The 17,450-nt window shown below is 36.4% G+C and overlaps 1 protein-coding gene across 2 annotated transcripts in view; it reads left to right on the top strand.

Annotated features, from left to right (window-relative positions):
- The window catches only part of LOC136848077 (extracellular serine/threonine protein CG31145), a 694,897-nt gene that overhangs the window by 665,000 nt on the left and 12,447 nt on the right, over window positions 1–17,450 (top strand). For both annotated transcript variants that reach the window (XM_067120254.1, XM_067120255.1), the window contains 5 exons: window positions 224–316; window positions 11,049–11,192; window positions 11,920–12,080; window positions 12,872–13,005; window positions 13,574–13,713. In XM_067120254.1, the coding sequence (XP_066976355.1) occupies window positions 224–316; window positions 11,049–11,192; window positions 11,920–12,080; window positions 12,872–13,005; window positions 13,574–13,713 (672 nt within the window). The remainder of the gene's footprint in view (window positions 1–223; window positions 317–11,048; window positions 11,193–11,919; window positions 12,081–12,871; window positions 13,006–13,573; window positions 13,714–17,450) is intronic.

Raw genomic sequence — 17,450 nt, 5'->3', positions numbered from 1 at the left:
TTTATTTACCTATCCTTTTCCACTATAATCAGACCTCATTAATGAGTAGTGCGAGTTTCAGAAACTTGTTTTTTTTTACTGAATAAAATTTTTTTTTGTAACTATTGCTTGTCAACCTTATATTGAAGACCGCTCATTAATAGAGGATTGGGAAGAACATTAAGGTATCAATAATTAACCCAACAAAAATGTATTAACACGATTTTCTCTTTATCCGTTTCAGGTTCCCCAGAGAGCAGCAGACCCTCAAGAATCACTTTTATTTCACCGACTTCGAGAGACACAACGCCGAGATCGCTGCCTTCCATCTTGATAGGTAAGAGAGAGAATTGAATGACTGGTTCTTTGTAGCATTATATTGGCGTTACAACAGTAGTAGCCAGTGTTGCCAGCCACACGTTTTTTTCTACTTATTTCAATCTTTTGGTTTTTTCGCAGCATCCATCCTTCATACAGTCTGAGAAATGCTAAATTACTGGGTGGGTGTGTTTGTTTTAGGAGAGATGATCTTTCTTCTTCCCGGAGATTTAGGAAATTTCCGGATTCGTTTTGCTGTGCTTCTCTGACGTACTAAGTTTCAACTCGCTCCATTCACTTTCTAGTACTAAACTAAATCTGTTGGTCCTTACTCTGAAGTCATATAAAAATGAGAAACAAATAACAATGAAAATTAAATTGCAGTTACAGTAAAAGTCTTATGCCAGCACCTAAAGCCACAAACTAGACACAAGTTCACGGTTAGGTTGTTGAACCCTTAACAAGTCATCTAGACAGAATAGCGGATTTAAAAACAGTGTTAATATATAATTGACAAGCAAGTAAACAAATAGAGTCACAAAAATATGTACATAAGTCGAATACTAAATGTTAATAGTTTTAATCATTTAGGTATAAAAGGCCTAAATATATGAAAGTACGTATATACATTTACGGCAAATTATTGCAGTTACCTTTTCTGTGATGGCAGTGGATGTACTTCCAACTTGAATATTCATCATCGGTTCCTTTCTGGAGATATACTGAATAAAGCCTCTTATACCTCAAGATCATTTTTGTCGGTACTAGCTACCGAAATTTGACCATTGCCTCTCTCGTGAACGGCTCTCCATAGTCTTGTAAAGTTTGGTTTTCCGGTTGTACGTTGTTGTGGATGGCATGCCAGGCGACACGAAAGGCTTGTGGTGCACATACCTTCACAAGAAACATTCCGCAGTTTAAATCCTCTTGTCTGACATGCGTGATTGTTATAGGACATCAGTCCCTCTAAGGTCGCTAATTGGCTCATTCAGACCGCTTTTCATTATGATGTTTGAAAGAGTTTTGTTTTTATAATGAATTATTAGCTGGATGTTGTTAGTCGATTCTCTTTAAAATCTCCTTCATGATTCTTTCGTCTGTTTTATATGAAGACGACATATAGTAACGGTTAATAAGCTTGGTATCATTTAAATATCATTGAAGAAATCTTCATTATTCACCAACCTTTGGGATGATCGGGGTAACTCCTCTTGTTTCGGCCCATATCATTATTGTGTTAGCTCTTTCACAAACGCATAGTAACGCTGCTTTGGTAACGTTCAGGACATCCGCCATTGCCATTCGTGCACATTCTCATGCTAGTGTTTTTTTGTATAAAACTATGCTACTTATTTGTCCAACGCCGTCTATGCAAGGTTAACGAAAATGAAAGGGACTCTCTCAGGTTTACCTCTGAAGTGAACGCTAAACAAAGAAACTGATTCAGATTCATCCTTCAGTTCTTGTAAGCGCTTCTACAAAAGCACCCTCTGTATATCAACGGTATATGGTGGAGCGGATTTTATGATTTGGCATTACTTTCTGTTCTGTAACTCTATGTAATTAGCAAACCATGTATATCTGTCTATTTGTCTATATCTATATACTGTATGTATATATATATATATATATATATATATATATATATATATATATATATATATATATATATATATATATATATATATATATATATATATATATATACACACGTGTGTGTATAGTTTGTGTGGGGCAGTTTTAATCATTGCTAGGAAGAAAAATTTACTCCTGCACAAGCTCAACCTGCAATATTTTACGCCAGGAATCCTTAAAAGTCTCTTCGAAGCTGTATCAGTTGTAAATTTTGTTACTCTATCGAGTGAAATATTGCCCTCATAAAGCGTGATGAATTGGTGTTTCCAGCATAGTGTGAAATTTGATCCTCGTATCGTGGTAAATTCGCGAAAAGAAAATGTAGCCATAATATTAATGAATTTTTATCTCTATCTCTCTAGTACGTAATTATGGTTTCAGTGTTGTTCAAAATGGGTGAACGTTTACGATGGGAAAAACCGAAAAGAACATTAACGCAAAGCATTCCTTTAATAGAGATGCCATATGTGAAAGTGAAAAGCTAAGCTCAGAGATAAATAAATAAACAAATGAAATGAATATTCACGTACTAAACCGTCGGCTGGAAATTATAATTTGCTAATGAGACCAGAGTTCACTTGACGTCTGATAAATGACGGGAGTAAACGATGAAATAGCTCACGGTAATTGTTGTAGTAGAATTATCATCTTCCGCTGGAGATCGCGGCGATTAAAAAGAAATGGATGCCGCTAATCTTCCTAAGCGCATCGCTAATTAAAAGTGTTGGACTCGCACCACGAAAATTTCTCTTTAGCATTCATGGGAGGAACATTTCCACCGGTGTGCAATTGCGACCTTAAAATATGGACGCGTCCGGAAAAGAGGGAGTAAGGTTTTAAACCTTACAAATGGTCTCTCTCTCTCTCTCTCTCTCTCTCTCTCTCTCTCTCTCTCTCTCTCTCTCTCTCTCTCTTCTTTATCACGATAGCTTTTAATTTTTCTTTGTGGCTTAAAAAGTAAATTTTCATATTTTACCAATCTTCGGATATCTCTCTGCCAAGCTGTTTATTGTATCTTTTTAGCTTAATTATTTTACTATATCTCCAGAACTTTCTGTCTAGAAAAAACAAAAGAGTACAAGGAAAGTGTGATACGAAGGGAAAAGTGCAGCACGGCCGTTTAAAAGTGCTTTGTTGAAAAGCGCTGTGTTGGATAGCAGAGTAGGTGTTGGGAGTGGTCGTTATCGGAAGAAGTGTCCAGGATATAGATGAGCCCGACACGTCTCGCTGGACCCCCTGCCTGCTTAATTTTGTCTTCGTGATAGACAAGAATATTAGCGTAAAGGGGCGATTGATGGCTCAACAGAGTCTGATACATGAGGCAACAATCTCACTTCCTCGCCCACACCTACGGATAGACAAGGCTGTATAAATAGCATTGGTCACAGGGCCATTGAATTGATGCACATAAACAGATGGAAAAGATAGTGGGCCAAAAAAACTTTAGCAAGATAAAAGAGAACTGTGAGAACACAGTAAAAGAGGCGATATACAGCTTTTAGAAGTTAAAATTATTGTAACAGCAAATGTCATCGAAAGCTAATGCTTCGGAAAAGGGGAAAGGACGGTGAATGAGATCGGGTCGAGATTTCTCATATTCTTTTTCCAGAGATTTTTAGTTATAATAAAAACGTTTGCCTTACTAATTATGCATACAAACAAACACACACACATATATGTATATATATGTGTAATATATAGTTTGTTTTTTAATAATTAGGCACATTTTTCTCAGAGATGAATTGTTAAGCGTGGTTGACCATTGCCTTTATATTACTTTCTTTTCAGTGTTCTCAAGTTTTCAGTTGGTCTTCTGAGTTCAGCATGGATATTATGCAGTTGATTTCCAGTCATGCCGAAGTTTCATGGCATTTCCTTAAACCGTTCTCGTTGACTGTTCACCATTGTATGTAAACAAGTACTGATTTATGCACTTCTAATTCTGTACTAAAGTAGAGTAACGTGACCTATCGATATCTGTAGTAGACTTTAGTATCCCTGTTGAGCTCAGGAGACTCAACAGAATGCTTCAAAACATTGAGAAGAAAATAATAAATAAAAATCCAATATTCAGTTATAATAAATAGTGTATGTTTTAAAGATCATATGTAATGGGGTGCTTCAACAATAGGCCCTTCCCCTCATAAGCGGTAGCTCAAAGAAAAAACAAGACTGTGGTCCGTGCCATGCTCACAGTTTTAATGGTTGAATCATGGATTTACCCTCCTAAGAAAACTTCCACTAAACTAGCTTCCTAACTCTTAAAAGAAAGCTCGTTAACAATGCGTCATTCCCCCACATCCATAGATTTGCACACTTGCTTGCTGGATATAGGGACTCTGTGTTCCAGTACTCCTTTTCTCTCCATCTGTCAAGCATTTATTGGATCTTCCTCTCCTCATTCCTGGCAGCACTTCCTAATTATATTTTTTTCCCAACGGGTCGTCCTTCATTCTGTCCACATGACCAAACCATCTCATAACTCCCATATCCATCTTGTCATCAACGCTAACCTTTTTGTCACTTCTGCATAACTGCGTAATTTTCACCTTTTCAGTCCTGTGTACGCCACAAGTACTTGGCAAACAGTGCATCTCGGTATCTTCCTTTTTTCTTGAAATCGCACTATACATCCACAAACATCATTTTCACTAAGAAGAATCAGCTCAGATAAACAATTCCTTCATGCATTCCAGCTTTGGTACAAGGGCCTCTTCTCCGTAGGCCACAGCAACCCCAGTTTTCCAACTCCTTTATGTTGCCCGAAAACGAAATTATAGCCTTTTCTCCTCTGTGCAGTGTGAATGGGTAATGCCAAAGATCTCCCTTGATACCTCAACATTTCAACATGGCAAAGGCTGAATTTTAATCAAGGTAGATCTGCTTAATGTGTGTGTGTATAATATATATATAATATATATATATATATATATATATATATATATATATATATATATATATATATATATATATATATATATATATATATATATATATAATGTGTGTGTGTGTGTGTAAAAGACAAGAGACATTTTTGCTTAATTAATAGTCTTATGCCAGAGTGGTTTCTTGTTTTAAGGGCATCCCGAGAGAGAGAGAGAGAGAGAGAGAGAGAGAGAGAGAGAGAGAGAGAGAGAGAGAGAGAGAGAGATGCTTGCGCCTCAAAACATAAATTTTCTAGGAGGACGCCAGATTGATCAAAGAGGAGCTCATAGGGGAAGTTATGGGCAAACTCCTGAGAGCAGATAATACATCAAGGAATTATCTTCCAAATTCTCTCTCTCTCTCTCTCTCTCTCTCTCTCTCTCTCTCTCTCTCTCTCTCTCTCTCTCTCTCTCTCCAGGTTTTCGTAATTAAAGTTTGGAGAGGTTTGTCTGAAGTCGGAATAAAGTAGCTTAAGGTGCACAAAAGGGAATCGTAAACTTTTGCCCAAGACAACTTTGCTATCCCAAAGTCTATAGAGATTTGGGTGATGGATCATTTGTAATGCTAATTTTATTTGGAAGGCCGAGGTATTCGCGTACTTCCGCCAACCGCCTCGCCCCCAAAAATCCTGTTAAGCCGATTTGTTTGAAAGTTAACTATTTTTTTTTTAACCTCGCTAATTACCACCGCTCTGAAACTCTTGAGATTGCAAAACAAAACTCTATACGTTGTAGAAATAAAGCTCTGACCGTGACGCTGCTGCGTCAGGTAGTCCGAATGAGAGGCATGGAAACGAATGAAGAAGCCTCTCTAGTGTCTGGTTTGTGTTGTGTGACGACATGTACAGTAGGTCAGCATGCAGTTCTTTCCATTTTTCTTTACTTTGGCGTGTGATCCTTTCCTCTTCGCCGTCCAAAAGTAGTGATAAAAATATTTACCAGTATTTCCCATTTGCAATGCCGTTGTCACTCCACCTATCAAGAACTTTTTGCTATGTGTATGGCGAGGTTTCCCTGAAGAATCAGTCACAATGTCTGACTGCTTCTTTTCCATGCGTAGTTATCAGGAAGATCTAAACGCATAACGGTTGTAGGAAGTTTATATATATATATATATATGTATATATATATATATATATATATATATATATATATATATATATATATATATATATATATATATATATTAAGTTATGAAATGTGCCGAGATGCAGTATAAATGCTAGCATAGGTGTGAAATTATGGATTGGAGTATTTTGAGATGATTCGGTCATGTACAAAGAATGGACATCAGTAGGTTTCAGGTTAAAAAGGTCACTCATGAGCGGCGGAAACATGGGACAGGCTACTACATTGGCACCCATGGTTCTGTAGCATAGACCAAACATCACCCCTCTCCAACCAGTGTAGGACCAGGGATAACCAGGCAGTGACTGCTGATGACTGAGTGTGGACAGTCGGGTTGTCTTTGCCAGTGAAATCTGTCATTATGTGGGCAAGGCTGGAAGTCAGGACTGCCACACTGCAAAGCCCAGGCGAAACCAACCGAGCTTCCACGTGTGTGAAACAGGTGGTGGTGGTGGAAGGGGGGACCAAAAAAGTTGTATAACTTGTGTGAAAAAAATTTTGGAAAGGAGAGAGCTTAATATGTGTGTGTGTGTGTGTGAAAGAGAAAAAGATGACTGGCACATTGCAGCGGGTTCGACGCGTTGCTGAGAACCTTCTGTGCAGTTGTGTGATGTGGTTCAATTGTTGAAGTTTTCCTGCACAGGGAGCTCATCCATGATGGAGTTTCATGTATGAGTGTGCCAGTAACCTATGTTATTTTTTTATCCTGGAGCCACCCCTCGTTAGGGGAAATGCTTAATATTGGTATAAGACATAGTAGTGATGAAATTCTGTTCAATAACATTGTTAATCGAGATGATTTCCCATTTATTCATCATTATTATTGATGGAAAGTATTTCTTAGCCGTAACTTGCCAAAGGCAGGCATGCACAATGAATGTCGAGTGACCATGAACTCGTCTGTCAAATCTCTCTCCCTCGTCAGTTTTTCTCAATACCAGTCGACCTCCCCCCATTTGACTTCTTCCAGGCAGAAACAAATCCAAAACAAAATACTCCACTGTGTCCAGTCGGCCATTTGCTGCTTCTCCTGCCCTTTTCCTCTCGAATGATATCTCCCCTACCCGTCTCTGTCCGTAAAATCCATCTGTTTTCGCCCTTCTCTCCCGATCGGAAAAAAAAAGAAAGCCAACCTTTCCGTTAAATCGTGACTGACTTCTCTGCGAGAGCCGCTGTCCTTCCCATTTTCTCTCTCTTCTTGATACACGATCTTGTTTTAATCCTACTTCCCCACTATCCGCTGATTTCGTAGTGTAATGTTTGGTTAAAAATACCTTTCTCTACTTTTAATAATTAGCGAAATATGGATGCTGGTGCATGTTCGTATACTTTGTACATAAACACACGTCCCCATTGTCATTTACGTAACTGGAGTATGTACAGTTTATCTTTTTTCGAGAAAGTTTGGTGGTATTACTGTTTTAGTGTATGTTAATAAGAACGTTATAATTTTCATTAATATAATGGGAGCAACAGTTGAAATTCTGTTTGAGTTATAAAGTGTCTAAGGATTTATATACCCATTATTGTTAATATTTCAAGAGCTAAGGCGTGCGTTTCCACCCTAGCGTTCTGTTTGCTGCAGTTTTATACAACTGTCTACAGCCAGCATAACAGTCCACAGCCAGCATAACAGTCCATATAAAAACTGTAAATAATTTAGATACTTGGAACACCATCCTTAAATCAGCTTAAACAAAGGAATGTCCATAATTGTAAAATTTGAGTTTTGTAGCTTAAGGGTAAATAAAGTTCATAGGTACTTGGAACAGCATTCTTAAGTCAGTTTAAATAAAGGCACTGTCCATAATTGTAAAATTCAAGTTTTGTAGCGTGAGGGGGGGAAAAGCTTATAGATACTTGGAACAGCATTCTTAAGTCAGTTTAAACAACGGCAATGTCCATAATTGTAAAATTTGAGTTTTGAAGCTCAAGAGGAGAGGGGGGGGAATTTCATAGATATTTGGAACAGCATTCTTAAAGTCAGTTTAAACAGAGGCAATGTCCATAATTGTAAAATTAAAGTTTTGTAGCTCAAGGGGAAAAACGTTCATAGATACTTGGAACATCCATTCTTCAAGTCCGTTTAAACAGAGGCAATGTCCATAATTGTAAAATTTGAGTTTTGTAGCTCAAGGAGAAAAAAGTTTATAAATACTTGGAACAACATTCTTAAAGTCAGTTTAAACAGAGGCAGTGTCCATAATTATACAATTTGAGTTTTGTAGCTCAAGGGGAAAAAAGTTCATAGATACTTGGAACATCCATTCTTAAAGTCTGTTTAAACAAAGACAATGTCCATAATTGTAAAATTGCGAGTTTTGTAGCTTAAGGGGGGGAAAAGTTCTTAGATACTTGGAACAGCATTCTTAAAGCCAGTTTAAAAAAAAAAAAACAGTGTCCATAATTGTAAAATTGTGAATTTTGTAGCTTAAGGGGGAAAATGTTCATATATACTTAGAATAGCATTCTTAAAGTCAGTTTAAACAAAGGCGATATCCATAATTGTAAAATTGCGAATCTTGTGGCTTAAAGGGGAAGTTCACAGATCAGTGAAACCGCATTCTTGAAGTCCATTTAAGCAAAGGCAGTCCCGCAGTTTTAAATTGCGAGTTTTGTAGCTTATGGAGAAAACTGCTATGTCCTGAAAAGTACAGTCGATTGTATTTTCAGAGAAATTTAAATCAAAAACAAGAAAAAAAAATAGTTAACTGGCGACGTACTGGAACTCAATTTTGAGCATTCATGAAAGTCGGTATGTTGTAGTGGGAAAGGAGGCTTGCTAAAGCGGTTAGAAGATTGTCCAGGCTTCAAGAATCTCATGTGTGGATCTACATTACACTGTTGCACCCTTGTTTACAATCACGGTCATGAAAGCATTCACAGGTAAAGAGTTTTTCCTTAAGGAATGTAGGCTTGAATCAATCAACTTTTGAGGAAAAAAGGAAATACAACACGAATTTATGAGCAGTGGCATCATACTCGTGTAATATTTAGGACTAAATGTACTACATCGTCACAAAGCACAATTTCCATATTGAGACGAGCATGTGTTTCGGAATTTATTCTTGGGAATATGTATATATAGGCCTCAGTTTCGTTACTTTTATTCTGTACTTGGAAAATAGAGTTTGTATTTTTAAAAAAATGTTTCTAGTGAAACAAAGATTTATCCATACTTAAAAAAAAGTTTCTAGAGAAACAAAAATTTTATCTATACTTTAAAAAAGTTTCTAGAGAAACAAAGATTTATCCATACTCCTGAATACGTACTACATAAGAAACATTTAAGTATGCCTGAGTTTATGTAAATATTAAGGAGACATCCATCAGCTGTGGATTGTCTGTATGCTCCGGTGTTGCAGTGAATATGTTAACTTAAGTTTCGTTTTGTTATTTATGCCGAGCATTATTTCACGAAACAAATTAATTCCTTCCTTCTTTTAAGCCTTCACTGAACCATTTCTCGTTTCGAATTCAAAGAGTATGCTGTTCCTGCTCCGCCATTCCCGATTTATTGAGAAACACCACTTTTCCCATTCCTCTTATTCTCGTTCCCTTCTTCCCCATGCCTCTTCCTCGGGCAACTATCCCCTCTCCCTGCTTCGACACCTGTTTACTGGCCGTTGCCAATAATCCAGAAAGGCTCTGGGTCCCAATAGGAATTTATGGGTAGTTTGACCACAGCCTGGCCTCCATTTGTACCTAAACTCCCATTTTCATGGGGAAAATTGAAAGGAAATGCTGTGAAGAGGAAAGGGGAAAAGGCAAAAGAAAAACATGATTAAACAAAGGAGCATCGTAAGAGTTTTGAGCTTACTGGAAATTAATTGCAGTTATTTCAAAGGCCAGTAATTCTCTTAAACTTCGGATGTCCTCTAAGTGTTAAAATTATTCAAAGAGAACTTTGACAAACTCCAGTGGATTGATAGAATGCAGCAATACTTGAGTGGTGAAACTGTGACTGCAAACAAAGTTTCTCTCTCTCTCTCTCTCTCTCTCTCTCTCTCTCTCTCTCTCTCTCTCTCTCTCTCTCTCTCTCTCTCTCTCTAAGGGACAGTGTAAGATTTGAGAAACGAAGTGCAGTGATGGGAAACGGGACAAAGCAGTCTCTTCAGTGGAACGTGGTTTTCTTTTGCATGCAGTAGTCTGTTTAAATTACAATATTGTCAAGTTGTTGATAAACCTTGGAGATCGGTTGGCAGGGCAATCGAAGTAAAATATTATAGCTAGATCGCCAGTCATAATAAATTCACCATTTGTAAGGATTTCAATAAAAACGCCAGTAATTTTAAATTATTATGCACGACACTTTACTACACCCAAATCTTTCATAAGGCTTGCCGATAAAAATTGGGTATTGAATTACATTTTTAAGGTTGTTGGGAAAGTCAGCATTTGACTGCAGTACGGTTCTTTAGACTGTATACTCTGACTTTTTTCAGGTTGTAAGATACGTATAAAGAATTCTTCAAGTGTAGAACCATTTGACTGTTTAATTCAGTTAAAAAACGGTAAATTTTTTTAAGAGAACAATTTTACTTGAGAGAAATACAGGAAAACCCTCAGCAATGCCTTGCATTTATTATTACTGCCAACTGCATTCTCGTATTCCTTAGGAAATTTTACTCAGTAACAAAATACAATTTTAGTAGGATTTCATTGCTTAATATTAATTTTTTATCATTTTCAAATTAACGTTTAGAGAAATGCGCAGGCATATTCATCGCTTCATGGACTAACCTCGTATCCAATTCAAATCAAGCTGACCTACTGCGTGAGGGAGAAAATGCATCTAGAATTATTTTCAAGGCCGTGAAAAATAAGAAAGCTCAGAGGATAGTGTGTGGAACTTGTGGTCAAGTCGTTTTGCAAACAAGAACTGGACTAGGCCATAAATATTCGTAAATATCTGTGAAGGGGTATTAGTAGGGTTAGCTTTCCATTCTTTTTCAGTTTTTAAGTTAAAAAAAGACAGCAGAAATAAGTTTTACTAGAATGCAGACCAAGACTGAAGTTTTTTTTTTTTTTTTTTTAAGAAGAATAAATATATTCCCATCTCAGGTTGTTGGGCTTCCGGCGTGCAGTTCCGATTACTGGTCGAAATTTGAATATGACTCGCGAGCTGTATGCTTTGGCTCAGGGAGACCTTCTGAAGACCTTTTTCATCTCGCCCGACAGTAATCTCTGCTTCCATGGCAAGTGCAGGTAAGAATCATTCCAATGTCATAGATTCCATTCGTTCCCAGGGAAGGACATGGCGGCTGTTCGTCCTTTGCATTAGATGTAACAAAGTACACTTATCAGGGACGTTTTTGAAAACCAGACTTTCTTTTCTGCAATCTTTCTCTCAAATAACATTGACAGTGTGTCATGTCATATACTTGAATTCAATTTAATTTATCCAATATCAAGCTGTGCCAGTTATACGCATTACTTTTTTTGAGAACTGTGAAGCAATAGTTTTTATAAGAATAAAATCTCGGGTTTCATAAAGTTGAGTTTTCCTTGAAAGTTTGCTTTGACAGTAACTGTGTCCAAGGAAAGTATAGTATGACCCACTCACAAACACTTAGATATGTATGTACTGTATGTCTTCCCAATTTGACCACACATTTTGGATGTGCTTACCATTGTAATCCTTAGATCCAAATAGGAAATAATTGAGGCAGCTTTAACGTAACAGCATTCTAAGAAGAGGAATATATTCTGTCTACTTTTAATTTTACCAGCCTCGAAGCGTAGCAGTACATATGGTATTAATAACGCGGGTGCTCCGTAATGTTTCTGTAGCTTATTAATTTTGTTACACCGCACGAAAAGCTTGCAAGAAATGAAGTTACGCACTAGTAATATGTGCATGCGCTAATCACTGTCCAATAAATAAATGTTGCACAGTAATATCTTATGTACATTAAATCTTTTTCATCAACAGTTACTACTGTGACACAGCACACGCCATCTGCGGTAATCCTGACATGTTGGAAGGATCGTTTGCCATCTTCCTACCAGGAAAAGATGCCGCACCCAGGAAAGTATGGAGGCATCCCTGGCGCAGGAGTTACCACAAGAGGCGCAAGGCTCAGTGGGAAGTCGGTAAGATCGGGGATTTGTTGAACTGGGATCTTCTCCGTTTTATAGTAGTTGATGAATCTGCTTATACAAAAAAGAATGGCATCCTTTTTATCAATGTCTAAAGACCACTTTAGACAAGTAAGACCATGTGTGTTGTCCATTCCTATAGGTTTTCAAGGTTTGTTAGTGTAGTTGTTTGATAGTATCAAAACTAATCAAAATTAATGTTTTTTGTTTTTGGTTAATTACGTTAGAATTTAAGCCTTTTTTGTACCAACCATTTCACAATTTGATATTGCTTTACAAATGCTTGGTCTGATTATGATGTAGTTGCAGTATTGGATAAATTCTGGTGTATATTCAACTTTAATTCTCTGCTTTCTGTAAAGATTTTCAACTTCCCTGTTGTGAAATTCTGTGTTACTGTATCATTGTAACACAGAGGTATATCTTGAGTGTAGTATTAGAATTATTAAGAAAAGTAAAAGTATTTGGGTTTTAAGGTATAGTCTACATGTAATATGCACATGAAAAACCTAGTATTACACAAATGAGATTTATGTAACCATTAAGGTTTCCTTAAATCGGAGGCCTGACAGTCTGGTACGTATAGAGAATATAATGTATCTTGCATAATTCAAATGGTGGCAGTTTGTAATTATCAGGGGCTTAAATTATTTGCTTTGTCGGTATGGAATGCTTATAATGAACCACTTTATATGTAGGGAATCATTAGTACAAGTCATATGCTAAGAAAGGCAATAACATTGCCCTTTGTGTTAAGGAGACTATGAGACTTGTTTATTCGACAGATGATGAATACTGCGAACTTGTGAAGGAGGTACACCCATACAACGAAGGTCGGCGACTCTTAGATATTATGGACATGTCCATATTAGATTTCATGATGGGTAACATGGACAGACATCACTATGAAACATTTAAGGTAAATAGCATATCATGAGTTATAAAAAACTGATGATTTTGTTATGGTTTGAGCCAGTTCAAGACAAAAATATTCACTTTCATTAAAGCTTTTCATAAATAATCCATGCTGAATTCTCAAACAAGGTTCAACATCTCATCTACCTGCACCACATTACCAACTTTTTGTGTGTGTTACACAATATAAATATTTATCTGGCTTGAATGCGTACATTGAAATATATTTATGGCAGTAATTTAAGGAGTAGAACACTGCAATACAACCATTAAAGAGATATCATTGTTGTCGTCAAGATGAGCGTACAATATTCGTGTCCCTTAGCCCAAGAAATGTTTATTTTTCTTGTATTGTAGGTTGTTCAGTTCATACAGTATTTTTCTTAAGTTATTTTCTAAGTAGTTTAAGCACTGTATCAAGCACAGGAATTTTTGTCCTGTGAATATGCTTCCCATTTGTATGAGACATGTTTTACAGACTAATCATCAGGGTTAACTTTTCTTCATTTACAGTACTATATACAGGTTTATATATACAGTATATATATGTAATTTTTTTTTTTTTTTTGCAGGCTTTTGGGAATAATTCTGCTCCTGTTCACCTTGATCATGGCCGTGGATTTGGCAAACCATTCCATGATGAAATCTCAATTTTGGCACCAATTTACCAGTGTTGTCTCATCAGGCATTCTACCCTTGACACATTGTTAAGGTAAAATATTAAGTTTTTTATGATTATCCATATTTTATTACTTAAGAAATTTTGGTAGGATGGTAGGAATAGAACAGTACATTGATTAATCTTGAAAGTCAGTATGAAAAAAAAATGCTGGATTATAAACAGACAGCAGCATTATTTATCCAAACAGGGAGTCTGGCCATTTAGTCTTCCCAGCACAGATAATACCCAGTGCTATCAGTAATTTAGTAACAAGTACCGTAACCTTAGTAGTTTATGATAAAACAGAGGTTAGATAGTGAAACAAGGTGCAAGTCTAAGATTTTTCCATTGTCTTTTAAATAGCCTGAAATTTATTATGAGAGATGCACTTGAATGAATTAAATTGACTGACTGATTTGTGATTAATGAAATTAACTGTCAAGCCAGGTACTGGGGCTCTTTCAACTATTCACCACTTAAGTCAGTGAAGAGGGAGTTGGAGTGGTTGGACATCAAGATAGAAAGATCCAGAAAATATAGGAGATAAGGTACATGGATCTAAGGTAGAATTGAGAGAAAACCCCAGTTGTACTAAGTAATATAAAGGTTGGACAGCAAGACTGAAGAATGGAAGTGGGAGTGGAAGTCAAATAAAAAGTTGAAGCTAGGGATCAAAGGGATGGTGCACTGATGGCTACTACTCCTCTACCAAGATTGAATTGTTGGAGAAATTGTAATTTCTACCTACTGCAATTAAAGGGGCAAGTTTTACTAATCAACAATGCTTAAAATACACCAGATAAGCAAGGTATTATATCACAATGGTTTTCCTGTTTTCAGCACCAGAGAACCTTTTAGACTTGAAAAACTACTTTGCCCCTAATCCAAAAGCATTGACTAGTACTGTAAATACTAAATGAGAAGAAATTAAAAACTTTTTGTGTCAAGAAACATTGAATATTGTATACATACAGCAACTGTTTGATTCAGTTTACAAGACACAAATTCAGGGGCAAAATATAAAGCAAAGTTCTAAAGGAAAATCCCACCAAACTATTATCTTGAGTCAGAAAATACCATACAGTAATCCCATTTTCTTCAGTTTTTGTAGAGTTTGCCTTGTTTTTAACTTAAATGACATGTAGCATGCTGTCACTAAGAGTGAATCATCTTATCTTTAGAAAAATGCCATTTCAGTTTCCTTGACAGCTGCCCAAGAAGTCTTCCTGTCAGTGTGAGTTATTAAGTTTTCAGAGGAATATTACATGACTGACAACAATTTAAGATTACATAGTGTATCTTTATCTAGCCCCTTTTTTCTGGGGGGGTGGGGGTTCAGATTTAGAAGCCACCGTGACAAGGGCTAGCTAGTACAGTTACTGTGTATACCTTACCCAAACTTAAGCCCAAGATGAAGTCCTTGAATATCTTCACAAAAGCTTTCTCATCCTTTCCCCAATTCCATTTTTCTCTTCTTCTATTAGGAATGCCTACATAAGCATTTTATCAACTTGGGGTTGAATTAATCTTTGAAACATGGAGGGTAAGGTTAGATGGCTTCCCTCCTCACCCAAAGAATTTAAATAGTTGATATGTTTGAGTAAAGCCAGAGTCATATGTCTAATTCTGCCCCTAGCGCTAGGTCAGATATGATGGACTGACAACCCTCAAAACACAAGGAGCAATGTGTATACCTTGGGCTACCCACATGATAGTGGTTCATCCATCCTTGAATTGAAGCTTTGTCAGTCTTGATGAAATTTTATAACCTCCATCTTATGATGACCAATTTTCCTTTACCTGTTGATGACCAGTGTGTGATCATAGATACAGTACTTCTAAGTCTTGTGTATGAATAAGACAGAAACTTGGTCTAATGTAGAACATTGATTTATTGTGTATTACACAAGATGAGACTGAACCAAACCCAGGTCCATTATGACCTTGTACTAAAGAATGAAAATGGTGGAGGTTTTTATTAATGAAAGAAAACTTAGAAATGACATGTAGACTCAAAAATTTCTTACTATTGTAAATAAACTTTACCTGGAATCACTGAAACTGATAGCCATGATTACATACTTGTAAAGTATAAAATTTTTTGCAGTATCAGTAAGAAAAATATAAAGTTTGGTAGAGTGGGAAAAAAATAAAATTCTGAATGCAAAATGTACTCTTAAAATTTAAATACTGTACTAAAATACATTGGTAAGTTTGACCATATAAGGAACACCTTAGCTTAAGGGACTTGTGTACTTAATAGCTATACAGTATTATTATCATATTTTTTTTTTTTTTTTTTTTTGCCATGCTACCATTTTAAATGTGATGCATTTTTAAAACCTTTACAGGCCAGGTTAAATATGCATGAACAGTACCCCGAGAATGGGCAAACTTTAAGGTTGGCAAATTTAAAAAACACTTTATGGGAAAGGGGAAGATATGCAAATGAACGTGGTATAAGAAAAAAATTCTAAAAACTTTTCTGTACCTTCTTTGAGAAGTTGAAAGTAAATTTAATATTTCCAACCTTTTGCAGGGCCTCTTTTCCAAAATGCTCATAAAAATACTGTACAGTAAGCTAATTTTAGCAATTATGCATTTTTTTTTTTTTTTTTTTTTTTTTTTTTTTTTTGCAAAGTTACAATTACAGCTTGCATAATATCGAAAAAGAAAAGAGCTAAAATCAGTAACAATCCCAGAGTATATTTATAGATACACTACTGTAAATATTTACAAGATGTGCTGGGATGAGGAAATTTAGTATCTTTTAGTGAGTTATACAGTACAAGTTCTTTCTAATACAGTATTATTTTGTACTTGCAAAAACAGCTGACATACTATTGTAAATGATAAGAACCAAAATTAGCAACAATCCCTGAGTATGTTTATGAACAAATGTATGTGAGATGTACCGGGACAGGGAGGTGTTGTACATTTCCCCATGAAATTGCAAGTCAGACTATTCTCCTTTGTATCCTGAGGTGAGGTATGAGTGTTGCCATATAATGTTTTCCTGCAAAATAAGTTCAAATATCATGGCACGAAATAATGATTACCGTATGATACAGCCCCCTAACCTTCTTATGCACACCTTAGGATGCGTGCCAGTATGCAAGGGTTAAATAGATGTTAATTGTATAGGACAGCTTGGTTTAGGTTAGGAATTATGTGGAATTGCTCTTAGCTGGAGATATCTTGAAATATTGTAGTGCAGGCTGTAATAGAGGGTTTTTGGTACTCGACAGAATTTGTTAGTCGACAGTTTATCAGAAAGCCAGACCCCCAAAGAATCTGTTTAGCTTAAGTGCTGTTGTAAGTATATATTTAAAATACCTCTTAAAGGCAAAACTTGCAGCAGATGTGGTCATACCATCAAAAAAAGTTACAGTAGGGGATTAGTGCCATCAGTGCAGCTCATGCAGTGCACAGTAGGCATATTACCTAGGTTCTTTGCATCCCTTGGCCCCTAGCTGTAACCCCCCTTTCATTCCTTCTACTGTACATCCATTCATATTCTAATTCTTCCATCTTACTTTCCACCTTCTCCTAATAATTATTTCATAGTGCAACTGCCAGGTTTTCCTCCTGTTACACCTTTTAAACCTTTCTACTTTCAATTTCCATTTCTGCACTGTATGACTTCATCATAGGTTCCAGTGCTTGGCCTTTGGCCTAAATTCTCTATTCCATTCAAAACCACCATGTTGGGTCCAGGGAATGCTCACTCTGTATAGAATACTAAACTTAAAATGTTGCATGATAGAGAGGTGTGACAAAAGACGAAG

This window comes from Macrobrachium rosenbergii, chromosome 18 (genome assembly GCF_040412425.1).
Source record: "Macrobrachium rosenbergii isolate ZJJX-2024 chromosome 18, ASM4041242v1, whole genome shotgun sequence".
NCBI classification, from domain to species: domain Eukaryota; kingdom Metazoa; phylum Arthropoda; class Malacostraca; order Decapoda; family Palaemonidae; genus Macrobrachium; species Macrobrachium rosenbergii.
This window is presented reverse-complemented; position numbering and strand designations above follow the sequence as displayed.